Source organism: Rana temporaria, chromosome 5, assembly GCF_905171775.1.
Source record: "Rana temporaria chromosome 5, aRanTem1.1, whole genome shotgun sequence".
Classification (NCBI taxonomy): Eukaryota; Metazoa; Chordata; class Amphibia; order Anura; family Ranidae; genus Rana; species Rana temporaria.
In genome coordinates this window covers 121,511,437-121,531,222 of record NC_053493.1, presented here as the reverse complement: position 1 = coordinate 121,531,222, position 19,786 = coordinate 121,511,437, and the positions used below count along the sequence as shown (strand labels likewise).

At 41.6% G+C, this 19,786-nt stretch overlaps 1 protein-coding gene across 1 annotated transcript in view; it reads right to left on the bottom strand.

Annotated features, from left to right (window-relative positions):
* OSBPL10 (oxysterol binding protein like 10) overlaps positions 1–19,786 on the bottom strand; it is a 592,524-nt gene that overhangs the window by 335,822 nt on the left and 236,916 nt on the right. Inside the window, exon 4 of the mRNA XM_040353085.1 lies at positions 12,814–13,005. Coding sequence (XP_040209019.1) covers positions 12,814–13,005 — 192 coding nt within the window. The remainder of the gene's footprint in view (positions 1–12,813; positions 13,006–19,786) is intronic.

Here is a 19,786-nt window from a genome sequence, read left to right as displayed (position 1 = left end):
TAAGAACATAACTTAAAAAGGTTGGGTCCATTGCCAGCAAACTCTCCAGACCTTATCCCATTGAGAACTTGTGGTCAATCCTGAAGAGGCAGGTGAAACTACCACACACACACACAAATTCTTACAAATTCCAAGCACTGATTATGCAAGAATGGGCTGCCATCAGTCAGAATGTGGCCCAAAAGATGACTGACATTATGCCAGGGCGAATTGCAGAGGTCTTGGGAAAAAAATGGTCAACACTACAAATACTGATGCCACGTACACACGGTAGTTTTCGGCATAAAAAAAAATGACATTTTTAAAAACGTCAATTTAAAATCATCGTGTGTGGGCTTCACATCGTTTTTCGGCTTCTGAAAAACGTAAAAAAAAAAATTCGAACATGCTGCATTTTTTAATGTCGTTTTTTGGGTTGTAAAAAATTATCGTGTGTGAGCTAAAACTAAGTTTTAAACCCGCGCATGCCCAGAAGCGAGTTATGAGACGGGAGCGCTCGTTCTGGTAAAACTACCATTCATAATGGAGTAAGCACATTCATCACGCTGTAACAGACAAAAAAGCGCGAATCGTCTTTTACTAACAAGGAATCAGCTAAAAGCAGCCCAAAGGCGAATAGAACTTCCCCTTCAGAGTGCCGTTGTACATCACCGCGCTTTGTTCATAATTTTTCAAAAACGATGGTGTGTGGGCAACATCGTTTTTAATGATGAAGTTGGAAAAACGTTTTATTTTTTGGACGACTGTGTGTACTCTGCATTACTCTTTGTATAAACTTAATGTCATTGTCAATAAAAGCCTTTGCAAGTTGTGAAATACATGTAATTACACTTCAGTATACCACAGTAACATCTGACAAACATATCTAAAAACACTGAAGCAGCAGAATTTGTGAAAATTATTATTTTTGTGTCATTCCCAAAACTTTTGACCAGGGCTGTAGTCTTACCACTCTGCTTTGATATAATAATTAGCCAGAAAAAAGGTTTGACATTCTGCATAAAGTTGGCAACTGCATGCACCATTTCTTGGCAGCACAACACACATTAGTGAGTTGTCACACGTTACAATGTGCTCCAATACATATCCATTGAAAGTTGGGTTGGAGTGCCATTCAGAATGAATGGTATTGCTTCACACCAGCGCAACTACCGTAGGCTCAGTTCACATCAATGCACATTAGCGTGCAAGTTATTGCAACACATGTTTTGGTGCACTGCACATCTTTCCAATTCATGTGTGTTACAGTGAACAACAATGTGTTGTAATGCAATACCATGGATTGTGGTGTGCTGCGTTAAAAAACAAGATTTATCTTGCACCCTTTTGTGCAATTTTTGAACGTGGTATACCTGTAGATGTGAACCTAGCATTAACCTCCCTGGCGGTATTCCGAGTGTGACTCTGGGTTAAATTTCAGTACCATTAGCGGTAATGCCGAGCCACAAAGGATTGCATTGCAGAATCCTGGTCCAGTGTACTTACCTCGTCACTAGGATCCTGCCATGTCCCCCTGCTGTGTCTGCGGCCTGTGTTCTCAGCCCGATGCTCTTTGTGCCGAGCTCCGTTCCCTGCGAGCGTCACGACGCATAGGGGCAGGGCCCGGTGGCAAATTCAAAAAGTACACAAAACATAACACATACAGTACACTGTAATCTTATAGATTACATTACTGTTTCAAATCATTTTGCATCTCTTTTGTCCCTAGTGCTTTGTCCAGTGCCCTGCAATTTTTGTTATATTATATATATTTTTTATTTTTTTTGCCTGGAAACTTGATATTGTCCATGGCAACCAAAAAGTCTCCTTTTACATCAAAAGTGGTTTTAGACCAGCTAGAAAACTGCGATAAAAAATTAGAACACTTGAATTGAGAATGGAGCGATAGAGAATTGTGAGGAAATTCATTTTATTATTATTACATTATTTCTTTTTTATAATTATTTATAGTTATTTATTATATTATAATTTATGATTTTGTGTTTCAAACTTCATCATACCCAGGATGTCTACTAGACTCTTGTTTGGACAGATTTAAGTGTTACTACTAAGAATTACAAGCCAACAATATGAAATGCTAAATTTCTATGCAAAACATGCAAATGTAGCGCTCTGAGACGCAAAAATCTGACATAATCATACCGCCAGGGTGGCTAATGTGTGTTGTAGTAAGGCATTCAGTACAGTAAAACATGTGTATGGGCCCTAAAAGCTACGTTTTGTTTTTTCTTAGATTCTTCTTCAATATCAATATTCACAAATACTAATTTTATGCAGTAGTTGTAGAACACAAGGGTGTCAATTCATAAAGCCGCGTTCAATCTTTTACAGGAAGCCATGATAATTTTCTTATCAAAATGTTCAACTCACACCAATAGATATCACAATGGTGTGGAATCATTAATTTTCCACATTAAACTAACAGTTATCTTTTGGTAGACTCTATCTTACATTATCTGGTATTTTATTTCACAGGTCATTCCACCTGGATGGGCTCCTTTTTCTGCTCTCCATATTAAACATCTCATAGAAACAAAGGGCCAGATTCACAAAAGAGATACGACGGCGTATCTCCTGATACGCCGTTGTATCTCTGTTTCTAAATATGATTCATAGAATCAGTTACGCATAGATAGCCAGAAGATCCAACAGGTGTCATTGTTTTACACTGTCGGATCTTAGGATGCAGTACTGCGGCCGCCGCTGGGGGGAGTTTGCGTCGTAAACCAGCGTCGGGTATGCAAATTAGGAGTTACGGCGATCCACAACGGATTTTTGCGTTCGCTACGTCGCCGCTAGTCGTTTCCCGTCGCAAAGTTAGTCGTCGTTTTAGGTGCCCTAACTTTAGTCAGCAAACGTATTGCTGTCTAAAGTATGGATGTCGTTCCCGCGTTGAAATTTAAAAATCAACGTCGTTTGCGTAAGCCGTCTGGGAATACGGAATTACGCTACGCGCGTCGCCGTTCGAAAAAATGACGTCACGGCGCGCAAAGCACGGCGGGAGTTAAGAAACGGAGCATGCGCAGCAGTTCCGGCGCGGGAGCGCGCCTAATTTAAATGGCTCACGCCCATTTGAATTGGCCCGCCTTGCGCCAGAGGCCGCCGGCGTAGTTTTCATCGCAAGTGCTCTGTGAATCAGGCACTTGCAATGAAAACTTGCGGCGGTGTAACGTATCTACGATACGTTATGCCGCCGCAGTTATATGTGAATCTGGCCCAAACTGCTTATCCTAACCAGAAGATAGCGGTATTTAGGTAGCAAAGATCTAAACCATAATCTTTGTGATTGCCTTTTTTATGCACAAATTCTGCAAAAATTAATGATATAATGTGTGTTCACTAAATGCAGAAAACCCATGTCATAAAAACCTTTAGATAAATGTGAAGAAAATATGATTGTTAAATGTACTTTAAAAAAAAAAAAAGCATGGTAATAAAAACACTGCATGCATTATACGTTTGTGAATTAGTGCTATTGTCTTTTCACTTTATGGATATAATTATGCTCGTTACTGTGTGATGCCTACCTTGCAAATTACTTTGTATAATCTGGGGTGCTTTTAAAAATGATGGATGTTTTGTAGTTTTGAAATGTAAGTTTTACCAGTGTTTTACATAATATAACTGTAGTTATCAAGATTCCCGTGTATCTATTTATTGTTTTTGTGTTTTTAATGTTCTGATTTAAGCGTTCCTTACAATCCATTCACAAGTGATGACAGTACTAGCCAACCGCCCAGGTTTCTTTGTTTTACTTTTTTTTGCATACATACATAATTTAGGGCTGTCTTTGGTCCATTTAAGATGACAATCTCAGACCCTTTTCTTTCTGTGCCAGTGGTGAGCAGTCCTCAATGATGCATAGAGCAGCACCACATAATGACATGGGTGACATTCTATTCATCATTCATCTGTGAGCACAGAGTGGCTTGATGACACATGTCCTTAAAAGAGAACTATGGCTTTTTTTTTTCAGTCATACTTACCTAGGTGGACGCCTCTAACACTGAGAGAAATCTAACTCCACCGATGACTCGGTTCTCAGTTCTCACTGAGCAGAGAGCTGGTGACTGTCGATCACCGACTTTCTGCTCTGCCCCTCGTGCTGATTGGAGCGCTGAGCTGTGGAGGCATGGAAGCGGCCAGCTCAGGCTCTCGGGCGCTTGCCGACTTACCTAGGTGGATGCAGCATCGATCCGATGCTGCATCTGTCCCTCGCCGGCTCTAACACTGAGAGAAATCTAACTCCACCAATCACTCGGTTCTCAGTGCTCACTGAGCAGAGAGATGGTGACTGTCAATCACCAGCTCAATCACCAGCTCTCTGCTCTTCCCCTTATGCTCATTGGAGCACTGAGCTGTCGAAGGGATGCAAGCAGCCAGCTCAGGCTCTCAGGGGCTCGCTCAGAGGCTGAGCCGGGTGCCGGTCCAGGCATGTGGACGGATCCCGACTTGATTGTCACGATCTTGCCCGAGCCTGTATGGCTCTGTGACATAAGCCGGCAGCAGGCGTCAGTCCGCTGTCTGCTGAAAACAGGTCACAGGAGTGCACCCCTGTGATCTGTAGGAAGAGTACAGCCAAAAAAACTTTAGTTGTACTTCTCCTTTAAAGTACAACTGCTGGCAAAACTTTATTTTTTGCACTTTGGATAGAGTAGGAAGGAGCTATAACCTGTCAGTTTTTATTTTTTCTGTCATTTGTGTTCCACTGGGGAGACTTTCTTTCACTTCCTGTCCCGCAGCCACAACAGGAAGTGAGGAAATCCCTTGTATTTAGCATACTCACCAGAACTAGTGTCCCTGTTGGAAGATTCCCCCCTCCCCTTTATCTAAAATATATGGAAAAAAAAGGTTTTGCCTGGTGAGGATGACTACTACTAGGGCCTTTGTATTTATTTTTTATAGTTAAAGTCCAGGTAGATATAAAAGACAAAGGCTAATGCAGCTCTGTATTCATTAATGCATATTTAAATATATTTTTAAACACAATCAGTGTAAGTACCTGAACTGAACCTGGTATCAGCCTCTTGAAATCTCCTCTAAGGCCCCGTACACATGTCCGAGGAACTCGACGGGCAAAACTCATCGTTTTGCTCGTCGAGTTCTGTGTGAAGCCGCCAAGGATCTCGGCGAGCCAACTTTCCTCATTGAACAACGAGGAAATAGAGAACATGTTCTCTATTTGGCTCGACGAGGAACTCGTCGGCTTCCTCGGCCGAAAGTGTACACACGGCCGGGTTTCTCAGCAGAATTCAGCTCCGATCGAGTTTCTGGCTGAATTCTGCCGAGAAACTCAGTCGTGTGTAAGGGGCCTTACAGAGCTCATTAGAGCTAGCAGAGCTCAGACTGAGAAACAAAGAGGCAGTGCAAGGAACCAATCATGTGCTATTGAGGGACATGTTGACAGCAGGAAACTACCAGGTACCACGTTGGGGAAGGGACAAGACTCGTATTTACTGCAGCAGGTCTCCTGTCCTGCCAGACAGGACTCTACTGTGTGGCAGAGCTGTGCAAATTTCAGGACTGGACAGGTAAAACAACTTTAATAAATGTGTCTCATTTGTGTATTTAGCTGTTTGCTTGGAGTTTAGCTTGAAACAAGGGGAGTAAAAAGATCACTGCCCTCCAGCAGTAACAGCGAGCGGTCTACCAACTTTTATGCATTTGCTGGTAACTTCGGGCTTTCAATTCCTAAAAAAAAAACATAATTCTCTTCCTTTATGTATTTGATCTTGACAGTACAAAACACAGGACTTAAAAGGTGCACAACGTTTATTTTAACAGTTTATGGTAGCACAGCCAAAGGCAATCTCCAGTGTAAAGAAATACCTTGGATTGCGAGTAACACGGTTAACCCCCCTGGCGGTATTCCCGAGTCTGGCTCGGGGGTGCAATTTCATTACCAAAAGCAGTAACCCCGAGCCAGACTCGGGATCGCCTCGCAGCAGCCACAGGCATGGTTTACTTAACTTGTCCCTGGATCCTGCAATGCCGCCGCACTGTGTGATCGAGTGGTGTCTCCTCGCTCGATTCACAGTGTCCCCCTGTGCCGCCGAGCTCCGTTACCTGCGACGTTACGACGCACGGGGGCAGAGAACGGCGCCAAATTCAAAAAAGTAAATAAACACAATGCATACAGTATATGAAATAAATACACACCCCCTTTGTCCCTAGTGGTCTGCCCAGTGTCCTACATGCAGTTTTATATAATAAAAACGGTTCTTTCTGCCTGAAAACTGTAGATTGTCCATAGCAACCAAAAAGTGTCCCTTTATGTCAAAAGTGATTTTAGAGCAGCTAGAAAACAGCAATAATAAATTATAATCACTTGCAGAATTGAGTGATAGCGATTTGTGGGGAAATTCGTCATAAAAAAATAAAAGTAATGACAACGACAATTCTGCAACTGAGCAAATTTTTAGTGATTTTGAGTTGATTACATTATTGAATAATTTATAATTATATTATTATTATTATTATTATTATTGTTATAATTATTTATAATAATTTATTATATTATAATTTATGATTTTGTTTTTCAAACTTTTTCATACCTGAGATGTCTACTAGACTCTTGTTCGGACAGATTTAAGTGAGTTATTCCTAAGAATTGCAGGCCTACCATGTAAAACGCCAAATTTCCTTTCAAAACAATTGTTCCCGCTTTCAGCACCTAAAACCAGAAGGAATCATACCGCCAGGGAGATTAACGGGCATTTCAGAATACATTTTTTTTTTATCCTGACTCAGTTTGCGAGTGTTGTCTCACAAAACTAGCAGGATTTAAGCCTCTGCAGTCTGCAGTACTACATTTGGCCAGAGGTGCAGGGGCGCAAGTGACAATCGGAGCCACTCGGATGCACTCTGAGCCACCCAGAAACACCCAATTGTTTCCGAGCCTCTCCAAATGTTTCCGAGTGCATCAGAGCTGTTTACGAGTGTCTCCGGTGCCCCCCACCTCTGGACACATGCGGTACTGCATACAACAGAAGTCACTGTGGAACAAATTATCTGAGTTTCCATTGACTTGCTTTGATATACAAGTGCTTTGGATTACAAGCATTCTTCTGGAACAAATTATGCTCGTAATCCAAGGTACCACTGTAATATGTTTTACCAAGTAGCTATAGTGCTTCAGTAATAATAGCAATGTACAGTTGTTGGTATTAGGGGCTCTGAATAGATAGCCTCTTTCTGTCTTTACTTACAAGTGAAGCCTCTGCCAATAGGGTAAATGTGTGTTCGGTGGTACAGTCAGAGGTATAGTATTTAGCATGGGATTACTGACAAAAATATGCAAACCTTTAAATTAGAATTTATCTTGTCAACATAGCCAGTGAAACTGTTCTCATAAGTATCTTCAAAATCAAGAAGGATCATGTGTTACCACTAAAACCATGCCACTCAATAGGAAAGGCATTACCCAATCAACCGCGCTTAAACTAAACCAAACACACTTGTTTAGCTACTAAATGTTGAGAGTATACGTCTTGTGCAACTCTGCATAGAAACCAATCCGCTTCCAGGTTTTTTGTCAAAGCTTCATTGTACAAGCTGAAGATAGAAGCTGATTGGCTATAATGCACAGCTGCACCAGATTTTGCACTCAACTTTTAGTAAATCAACCCCAATGTGTGTCGGATAAATATATGCCTATAACACACAGCCCTCCTCTAAATTCTACTGGCTAATACGCTTTAGAATTTAGAGGAGATCTGTGTAATACAAGCTTTCATCAATAGGACAGTAAAAGCAATATAAAGATGATCCATCAAAAATACCCCACTTCTAGAATGGTTTCAAACTACATTTTGTAATGTGCTTTAGTAATCAAAATCTCAAGTTATAATATCTGCTGAAAGCTTTAAGAAAGGGTTGAAGGCCAACTCTGACCATTGTTTAAATGGAAAGAGTGGGAAAGAGTTATATAATTGGTCAGATTTTGTTTTTGTTTTCCCCTCCATTAGGAATATTTTAACTCAATTTCTGTGAATGTGATGTCCGCACAGGAAATGTAGGGTGCAGATCTCATCAGAATAGATGGGCACGGCCAGCAACAAAAACATCATCAACAGTTATAACAATTACTAATTTTACCAGTAATAACTAGTTAAATATACAGTATTGTATACATACATTTGTACATAAAAAGATAACTTGTCATCAATAAGAAAGAATAATGTATCCTAATGGGACCACAAAGTCATATGTCTTCTTTCTCTTAGTTGTTTGCCTGAGGTCTTATGTTACCTGTTCTCCCAAGCTTACTTTGAGCTAGATTCAGCTACCCTTTACGTCGGCGTATCTAAAGATACGCCGCGTAAGTTGAAAAATGCGCCATCGTATCTATGCTTGCTATTCAGGGAGCTAGATACGCCTGAATTTCTGCTTCCTCCGACCGACGTAAGTCTTAGTACGCCGTCGTATCTAGGGTGCATATTTACGTTGGCCGCTAGGGGCGCTTCCGTAGATTTACGCGTAGAATATGTAAATGAGCTAGATACGCTGATTCACAAATGTACTTGCGCCCGCTACGCTGTTTACGTAAGGCTTACGTCCGGCGTAACGTTACCCCTGCTTTATGAGGCGCAGCCAATGTTAAGGTATAGATGTCGGAACAGCCGTCAAATTTTACGTAGTTTACGTAAGTGGTACGTGAATGGGGCTGTGCATAGGTTACGTTCACGTCTAAAGCATTGCGCCGACGTTTCTTAGGGAGTATATGCAACGTGATTCTGAGCATGCGCGCACATGCACCGTACGAACGGCAATTCATTTACATGGGGTCACAGCTAATTGAAATGAAGCACGCCCCCTACCTGCCTATTTTGAATTAGGCTGGCTTACGCCGGCCTAATTACACTACGCTGGCGCAACGTACGGCGCGGAATCTTTCAGAATACTGTTCTGGGCTCCCTGATTTACGTTGGCGTAGCGCATATGAGATGCGCTACGCTGGCCAAAAGGTACGCCGCTGTACCTGAATCTAGCTCTTTGACTTGTTTGGGCAACTACAGTTCATCACTATACCATTTAACCTAAAAATAAAATGACTGAAGAGAACCTGCCATTAATAAGATATAAAAGTGTAAGGCCAAGACACCATAAAATGCCATAAAGATAGTTTGTTGGATAAAACTAAACTAAATTGACAAAACTTAAAACTTGCAGTTACAAACCAAAAATATGGATCCCGACATATCAACAGAAGCACCTCTTCACATAGAAAAACAGGTCACCTCCAAAGATCTCTGTCTGCTCTCACTGTGTAGCCACAATGAGAAGTCGGTGGAGGGCCAGGCGGGGAAGAATCAGTCCCTACATCCTTCACTATAGAGGGATGCTTTGTTGTGCCTCTTCCTTGGAATTATCTTGTTAGTGTTCTCTCCAGTTGCTTTTCCACCTGGCCTTCCACGCTTTCTTCATGACTGTGAGAACGGACGGAGCTCTTTTGAGCTGACATAATGCTCCAAATAAAGCCGTGCTTCTGTTGATATGTCTTGATCCAAAATGTTACTTTTCATCAATTAAAGGTAGCCCTATATGGACTAGTGTTTTGTTTATATCTAGTTATCTGGCCTTTGGATATCTACAAAGCCTGCAAGGATTAGCAGTTATTTTGCTGGAAACAAGTGAAGAGCAATACATTTGAAGATACCACAGAATGCCAGTACATACTGATAACTTTCTAATTTTCTCTCCTGCAGAGCAGACCCAGGCTCCTCTGGAGGTATGCAAATCTCAACTTCAGCTTGCTTGTGCCATGTCCACATCCTGCAATTCATCTAAGGCCTCGTACACACGACCGTTTTCCTCGACAAAATCCATCAAGAAACTTGGTGGCAGAGCTTTTTTGCAGAGGAAAACGGCCGTGTGTATGTTTTTCATCGAGAAAACTGTTGTGGATCTCGCTGAGAAAAAAAGAGAACAAGTTCTCTATTTTCTCGTCGGGAGTCTTAATTTCCTCACCGGGTTTCTTGTCGGGCTGGTTTACGATGAGAAACACCTTTGTGTGTATGTTTAGAAACCCGCGCATGCTCAAAATAAAGTATGGGACGGGAGCGCACCTTCGGTAAAAGTAGCATTCGTAATAGAGATAGCACATTCGTCATGCTGTAACAGACTGAAAAGCGTGAATCGTCTCTCACCAAACTTTTACTAACACGCAGTAAAATGAGATTAGTAAAAGCAGCCCCAAGGGTGGCACCAGTAGAATCAAACGTCCCCTTTATAGTGCCGTTGTACGTGTTGTACGTCACCGCGTTTGAGAACGACGAGATTTTGTCTTGACAGTGTGTACGCAAAGAAAGCTTGACAAGATTCTCGACAAGCCTGACAAGGAACTCGTCAAGGAAAACAATGTTTCTTTTACGACGAGTTTCTCGGTCGTGTGTACGAGGCCTATGACATGCAAATTGCACTGGGGTGTGAAGAAAAGATGGGAGGTTTGGGGTTGTTGATGTGTGCAATAGAGGACCTTTGATAAACTAGAGATATAGTACATATTAATACAGATGTTTGCCAGATAGCTTTGTCTTTTGCAGTACCTAATTAATTGCATGCATTCAGGATTCGATTTATATTCAGTCATTTTACACCTAAACTAAATTTTTCTTTTTTTTGTTAACCAGGTGAGATAGCTTTCTCACCTTGTTGTGTAATGTCTTTCGCGCTACTCAGTGGTGAATAAATAAAATCTTCCAGTATACAGTGATGAAATTGCAGCAACAACTTGCAGTGTTTACAAAACAGCAATGAGTAAATATGTGAAATAAGGTTATTGCGCAAAATCTATAAAACACATACTAATATTGTGATCAAAAATTCTTATAAATCGTGCAAAGTGGAAAAGGTAAATGAATACATCAAAATATAAAAAGACATAAAGTAAAGTCCATAAGTGAAGTGGCAGTCAATTACTGCTAAAAGGAGAAGAATGAGTGTCCACCAATCCCAGAAAGATGTGAGAAACTGCACCAAGAAACGTCAATCTGGTCTCCCAGAACTCTCACCTCACAACTGAATAAAGTAAGCAGTACGGTATTAGATATCTCCACCTGCATAGACCATTCCACACACACACTTTCCTGGTGTCTCTCCGTCCGGATAGCAAACAGCCTTAACCCGTCTCCTCTGTTGTTACCTGTATGATCTCTGTATCAGGAAACAAGAGGAACAAAAGAGAGGGCCTCCAATGGTGTAGTAATTTAAAACTTGGGGAATGTTTATTGCGCGTGTAAATACGCTTACATCAAATAAATAAAACAAGTGCATATAAAAATGAATGAACAGTGGCGTCCTCTGCGCAGTCTCGTGTCACGGGTGTACGTCTGCCCACGGCCAATCCCTACACGTTACGACACCATCACGTGTCTTCATCTGGGGACTTTATGTCTTTTTATATTTTGATGTATTCATTTACCTTTTCCACGTTGCACGATTTATAAGAATTTTTTATCACAATATTAGTATGTGTTTTATAGATTTTGCGCAATAACCTTATTTCACAGCTTTCTCACCTTACTTTCAAATAAAATATGTTGTCAACATTGAGAATAAGGGGTCCTGTGTGGCTCCAGAACGTTGCAATCTGCTGCATTTTTTTGCTCTAAATTGTTGTTTGGAACATGGACCCATGCACAAATGGCTTAGTGAAATTGTAATCTAGATTTATGCCAATTTGTGAGATCTGATGATACATTAACCACTTTAATACCCACCCATAGTCATATGACGTCCGCATACAGAATCTCACATCCTGGGTGGGTGTTATATGACGTCCTCAGCTTCCTGGCAGTATAGGGGGTGCAGTACACGTGACGCCAAATCACAGAGGAGCCGATGAGCGTGCTCAGCGGCTGTGATATCCGCCGGGCACCCGCAATCGATTGTGACAAAGCAAGAACATGGATCTGTGTGTGTAAACAGGGGAAAGGAGACAGATCATGTATTCCTGTGTTCCTAGTATATAGGAACACTGATTGGTCTCCTCCCCTAGTGAGTCTTATACCCCACAGTTAGAATCAATTCCTAGGTAAAACATTTAACCCCTTGGTCCCCCCCTAGTGTTGACTCCTTCCCTGCCAGTGACATTTATACAGTAATCAGTGCATATTTATAGGACTGATCGCCCAAAATAGTGTAAAAAAATTGTCCGATCAGTCGCCGCAATGTCACAGTCATGATAAAAATCGCAGATCACTAGTAAAAAAATAATAATAAAAATGCCATAAATCAATGACCTATTTTGTAGGCGCTAAAACTTCTGCGCAAACCAATCAATATATGCTTATTGCAAAAAAAAATTACCAAAAATACGTAGAAGAATACATATCGGCCTAAACTGAGAAAAAAAAATAGAATATTATTTTTTTATTATTTTTTATTGGTATATTTATTATAGCAAAAAGTCAAAAATAGTGTTTTTTTCTAAATTTACTGCTCATAGCGCAAAAAATAAAAAACACAGAGATGATCAAAAAGCACCAAAAGAAAGCCCTATTTGTGGGGAAAAGAAAGATAAATTTGAGTAAAGTGTTGTATCACCGCGCAATTTTCATTCAAAATGTTACAGCGCTGAAAGCTGAAAATTGGCCTGGGCAGGAAGGGGGTGAAAATGCCCTGCATTGAAGTGGTTAAATCAAAACTCAACTGGTACAATGGAGGCACTGAGTCTTTGACTTTCTGTTTGACTCAATGGTGACAATGAACATAATGAATGGTTATGAAAAAGCTGTAATGATATCACTATAATAGGTAGCTGTTCTTTAAAGAAATATGTTTGTTAGAAAACATGGAAATCAGTTGTCTGACCTCTTTGACTTGATGTAGATGGGTAGGATTCTGGTTCTTGGATCTTCTGGCAGCTGCAGGTGACTTGTGATGTGTGATGGTGACAACACTGGGGCCGCTTGGTGCGACATGCCTCTGGCTCCCAGGGGATGAAGAATTGGATGTTCCAATGGGAAGCAATGAAAAACTTCTGGTTCTCTGAGACAATGAGCTCTAAGAAAGGAATAGAGCAAGGAAATGTCAAAAACATGAGAGATGAGCCCAGTGACTTGATGTTTTCAGTGCCCCCCCCCCCCCCCCCCATGATACTATAAAGAATAGAATAGGATATACTAAGACAGAGTTTAGCCAGTTCTTACAGATTTTTACCAGGGGTCTATTTTTACATTTATCTATTATTATTTTATTATTATAGATGTGGAATCAAAGAGTTACGATTTTTAAAAACTGTTAATTTGTGTGAGAGAAAAGCAAGATAAGAGTCAAGGGGGAAAGAAGACAATGGAAACTGAAATATATTTGCAATAGTTTTAACGCAGAACTCTAGTATAAGAAAATATCGGGGATGAATAACTAAAGGCAAATAGACTATGCACGTTGCAAGTGCAGTTGCTCCAGAGCTTGGCAAATGAGGGAAAGCTCTGCTGACCTCCATTATCCAATCAGCTCTCCTGAAAAAAACCCTGCTAGGTCTTATTTTCAGGGTAGGTCTTATTTTCGGGGGAAACACAGTACTGCTCTTTTTTTGTGCAGGGCAACTGGTCTTGTCTTCACCCCCACCTGTAGTTTTTTTGTAGGTGGCATGTAGTGGCTTTCCCTGCTGGGTCCCCCACAGCTTTGCTCTCTGCACAGACTATGTGCAGCACAGTGATGATGTTGCTTCCACTTTTACAAGAATAAAGTTAAAATGATTGTAAAGTCTTTTTTTTTTTTTTTTAAATGACAAACATGTTATACTTACCTGTCCTGTGAAGTGGATTTGCACAGAGCAGCCCAGATCCTCCTCTTCTCGGGTCCCTCTTCTGCACTTCTGACCCCTCCCTCGTGTCGAGTGCCCCCACAGCAAGCAGCTTGCTATGGGGGCACCCAAGCCAAGCTGCAGCTCCATGTGTTCATTCAGACACAGAGCTGCAGTTCGGCCCCACCCCCTCTCTCTCCTAATTAGTTAACTGACTTTGATTTAGAGCAGCGGGAGCAATTGTCTCAGTCAATCAGGAATGAGAGTCCTGGATGACCGAGGGACTCACGAACATTGCTGGATAGAGATGAGGCTCAGGTAAGTATTCGGGGTGCTGGAATGGGATGCTAGGTCGTAGGGCACATGATACGCCACTTCCGTTAGTTGGAACGCAAACTAACATGGTTTGAATTGGGCAAATAGTTTTAACTGTTTTTATATCGATGCTTTGTATGGAATAAAACTTTTTTATATACTACACTATGAGGAGCCCCTTCTTGCTTTTTTAACATATGATCAACCGCTGGAGCTCATCGTGCCACGGGCCGGTCCCTCTTCAGAAGGCATATTCCTACACTTGGTTTGCCTACATCTAATGGGTGTCAAATTGGTCTGGTGAGTACATTGTTTGCTTGGTGGTGGTGGAAGACGCTAATTTATCTCACCCAGCTTGAAAGGATTCTCATCACTCATGTAAATTGAAGATTCTTGTGGTGGTCCACGGACATTTTATTTATTTGCATATAGACATTTTGTTTCATGTGGTCATCTCACATAAGTGTTTCAGCACGTATTTTTAATTTGTGTATTTACGAATTCACATATGCTTTTAAGCACGCTTTCTGTTTATGTATTTATATATGGTTGTTGGACCGCGGTATGAATTTTTTTTTGATTTCTTTAACACTTTTTATCGTAATGCATATAAATGCATTAAGGTAAAAAAACCTTCTGCCTTTACAACCACTTTAATTTGCAAAGGTATTTGGTGCACACAAAGTGGATTTATATCCTTTGGCTGTTGAGGAGTATAATTACGTAAATTACATTTCTTGTGCATGTAGTTCAGCTTCATAGCTAGACCCAGTCACCCCACATAAAAAAAAATGGTTAACAGCCAAACATAAAATTAAACAAACTACTTAGGCAAGGGCGCCTAATATCTATGTTTTCTGACAATTTAAGGCAGGTCTTTAACCACTTAAGGACCGCCTAACGGCAATATACGTCGGCAGAATGGCACGGCTCGGCACAGGCACGTACATGTACGTCGCCTTTAAGAGCCCAGCCGTGGGTCGCATGTGCCACCTGCGCGTGCACGCGACCCGGTCCGAAGCTCCGCGGCCACGGGACTCGCGGACCCGATCGCCGCTGGTGTCCCGCGATTGGTCACAGGAGCTGAAGAACGGGGAGAGGTGTGTGTAAACACACCTTCCCCGTTCTTCACAGTGGCAGTGTCATTGATCGTCTGTTCCCTGATATAGGGAAAGACAATCAATGATGTCACATGTCCAGCCCCACCCCTTCTACAGTTAGAAACACATATGAGGTCACACTTAACCCCTACAGCGCCCCCTAGTGGTTAACTCCTAAACTATAATTGTCATTTTGACAGTAATCAATGCATTTTTATAGCACTTTTTGCTGTAAAAATGACAATGGTCCCAAAAATGTGTCAAAATTGTCCGATGTGTCCGCCATAATGTCGCAGTCACGAAAAATAACGCTGATCAAAAGTCCAGAAACTTCCAGTGTGCATGAGGCCTAATTGGTAAAGGTTTCCCTGGTGACAATGATATGGCAGTCCCAGTCTGTGGGACTGCAAAACAGCAAAAAACATACAGGCAATGTCACGGCAGATTGGCTCTTTTTCACCCTCAGGCCTCGTACACATGACCGAGTTTCTAGGCAAAAACCAGCAAGAAACTTGCTGGGAGATATTTTTTTGCCGAGGAAACCGGTCGTGTGTACATTTTCGTCGAGGAAACTGTGGAGAAACTCGACGAGCCAAAAAGAGAGCAAGTTCTCTATTTCCTCGACGGGAATGGAGAAACTTACCTTGTCGAGTTCCTCGACAGCCTAACAAGGAACTCGACGAGGAAAACGATGTGTTTCGCCCGTCGAGTTCCTCGGTCCTGTGTACGAGGCTTTAGCCATGCCCACCTTACTCATTATCCCAGATTACTCCCGCCCCTTACTTTTAATGATTAGCCTGTTTTTTATATAAGACACAGAAATTATATAAGACACAGAAATGACAAAACTTACATCTGTTAACATTTACAATAAAAAGCAACCTTTAATTAACCAAGGCTGGCCATAGACAGTTGAATGATTACACCTAATTTTGTTTCCTATTTGATTACCAGGTACTTTCTGAACCGTGAAAGAGCAATAATGAGCTGCCAGAGACATGTAAAGAGATTTTTCAATTCCTTAGAAATCTCCCTGTGAATGGGGCCCCTTCAATCTTCTGCGGAGGATGCAAAATATCAATCGTAGTAAGTTCTGGAGACACTTGCCCACCTATGACCAGCCTAATAGACTTCATAGCAGCAGGTATATCACTTCTGACATGATGTTGAGATAAACATATCCCCAGATAAGTGCTTAGTATGACTTCCAATACACACACATTTCATCTGCAGTCAATCACTCTACATTCAAGCACTGGTATACTAGTAAACTCTTTAATTGTGCAGTTATATTATGTTCTTTATTTAGCATTTTGTCATTTTATATTTGTGAACTGACGGATATGTAAAACAAATTCAAAAGAATGTTCTCATAAGTAATCCATTGAAAGGCCAATTAGTATGAGAAAAACGTTGCGTGTTTAAAGCGTTTGTTACCCCAACATTTCATATTCCTGATATGTGCCTGATGTATCATGTACTTGTATGCAGAAGTCTCCTGTTCTCTTTGTATTGCGTCCTTGATGTGAAGTACCTGATGCTCCTGGTAGTCCCTCTGCTTTTCTATTAAAAACTGACCACACTAAGCAGGAGAGCACACTGTGGTCAGTTCTCTAGCTATGCTGGGAATTCAGCCTGCTCTCCTCCAATGAGCAGACTTTTCCTGACATGCCCCTGCTGCACAGCCATTCACTGAGAATCTCAGTGTGCTGCTGCTTCTCCTCCCCATATCACTTATAAAAAAGGGGAAAATAAATTTTTTAGAATGTTTTTTTTACATCTATACAAAAATGTTTTGCCTTCATTTCAATTTTAAACTGAATGGGTTGTTCTACAAGGTTGATTGTTTACAATCACTTTAACCTCCCTGGCGGTATGATTATGTCTGGAATTTTGTACCAAAAGCGGTACAATTATTTTGCAAGGAAATTTGGCGTTTACATTGTAGGCCTGCAATTCTTAGGAATAACCCATTTAAATCTGTCCAAACAAGAGTCTACTAGACATCCCAGGTATGATAAAGTTTGAAACACAAAATCATAAATTATAATATAATAAATAACTATAAATAATTATAACAAATAATAATGTCATTATAATAAAAATTATTCAATAATGTCATCAAATCAAAAACACTGACATTTGCTCAGTTGCTGAATTGTCGCTGTCATTACTTTTATTTTTTTATGACGAATTTCCCCACAAATCGCTATCGCTCAATTCTGCAAGTGATTATAATTTATTATCGCTGTTTTCTAGCTGCTCTTTTGACATAAAGAGACACTTTTGGTTGCTATGGACAATCTACAGTTTGCAGGCAGAAAGAACAGTTTTTATTTTATAAAAGAACATGCAGAACACTGGGCAGACCACTAGGGACAAAGGGGGTGTGTATTTTTTACATACAGTATACTGTATGTAATGTGTTTATTTACTTTTTTGAATTTGGCGGCGTTCTCTGCCCCCGTGCATCGTAACGTCGCAGGGAACGGAGATCGGCGGCACACAGGCACTGTGTGAATCGAGCAAGGACGCCGCTCGCTCACACAGCGGGGATGCTTTGCAGGATCCAGGGACAAGGTAAGTAACTTGTGCATGTGGATACTGCAAGGCGGCCCCGAGTCTGGCTCGGGGATACCGCTTTTGGTATTGAAATCTTACCCCGAGCCAGACACGGGAATACCGCCAAGGTGGTTAACCACTTGAAGGTCAGGCATTTTCTGCCACTTTTTGATTACATGTAAAAACAAAATTGCTAGAAGATAGAAACCTCAAACATATGTTTTAACCGCTTAACCACTTCTACACCGAGGACGTTATATGACGTCCTCGACTTTGTTCGGTGATATCTGAATGATGCCTGCAGCTACAGGCATCATTCAGATATCATTGTTTGTAGCCAGCGATTCTTCGCACCATAAGGGCCCTTTCACACGGGGCAGATCAGTAATGATCCGCCTCCGTGTGTCCGTAAACTCAGCGGGGATCGCTCCGTAAATCCCCGCTAAACCGTTGGATGACAGGGCGGTCTCCGCACACTGTGCAGGGACCGCCCTGTCTTTTCTCCGCTCTCCCCTATGGGGGATCGGATGAACATGGACCGTGTGTGGGTCCAGAGAATGAATCGGCCAGCGCTGGCTCACGCTGATAGAGATTTCCAGTCATCTCTATGACCGTCGGAGGTAAACAAAGCCGCAATCGCGGCTGAAAGCATGAGATCAGTGAATTTTTTTTCCCCAATCTAATGCTTTCAGCCTGGAGGAAATATGTGGGGTCTTATTGATCTGTCACAATATATTCCTATTACAAGGGATGTTTACATTCCTTGTGATAGGAATAAAAGTGATCAAAAAAATTAAATAAGTAAAAAAAAAACATTTAAATCGCCCCTGTCCCCGGTAGCTCGCACTCAAAAGTGAACACGCATGCAAGTCCTGCCCACATATGTAAACGCCGTTTAAACCCCACATGTGAGGTGTCGCCGTGTGTGTTAGAGCATGTGTAACAATTGTAGCACTAGATCTCCTCTGTAACTTGAAAATAGTAACCTGTAAAAAAAATTCAAGCGTCGCCTATAGAGATTTTTAAGTACCAAAGTTTGGCTCCATTCCATGAGTGTGCGCAATTTTAAAGCGTGACATGTTAGGTATCGATTTACTCGGCGTAACATCATCTTTCACATTATAAAAAAAAATTGGGCTAACTTTACTGTTTTGTTATTTTTTAATTCATGAAATTCATTTTTCCCAAAAAAGGCGTTTGAAAAATGATTGTGCAAATACTGTGCGAGATAAAAAGATGCAATGACCGCCATTTTATTTCCTAGGGTGTCTGCTAGAAAAAAATATATAATGTTTGGGGGTTCTGACTTATTTTCTACCCAAATTTTTTTTTACATGAAGGAGAGAAGTGCCAGAATAGGCCCGGTGCTGAAGTGGTTAAGGATGGCTCCACGTACATTTACTGTGGCAAAAGCCGAGTCTGGGGCAAGCGTGCGCTCGGTGCCGGTGACATGCTCCCACTGTAATTGGACACAGCGGGAGCCGTTCAGCAGTCTGGTGGATCCGATGTTCCCCCGGGACCCGCTGATCATTCCTGAGGCAGACAGAACCGCGGTCTGCCTATGTAAACAAGGCAGATCGCTGTTCTGTCAGAGCTGCTAAGCAGGAACACGGATCTCTGTCTTTGCCCAGTCAGTCCATCCCCCACACAGTTAGCAAGCACTCCCAGGGAACACATTTAATCGTCCATGATTGGTGAAAAGTGAACAATAAAGTCTTTTAAAGGGACAGCATGGATTTTAATCACCAGTGTGATGAAGAAAAGAAGGGAGGAAGAGCCAGAGTCCACAAATGTTGATCATAAACTTGTAGTGACAATCCCATAGAGAGTGATCCTCCACCATATGAGTATTAAATCCGCTTACCGGATTTCCAGCGGGTGTTTTTATTGGCATCCCGCGGCAGTACGTCTCCGCTCCACCACCTGCGGTGGGTGGAGTTATTTAAACACCGTTTTGTTTTAGTGTTGCGTCTCCCGGGGGGCTGGCGCATGCGCTTTGGGTGTTGATTCAGGCCAGATTGAGGCTTGGTTGCGCGCATGCGCCCCGTGGCGCTGTTTA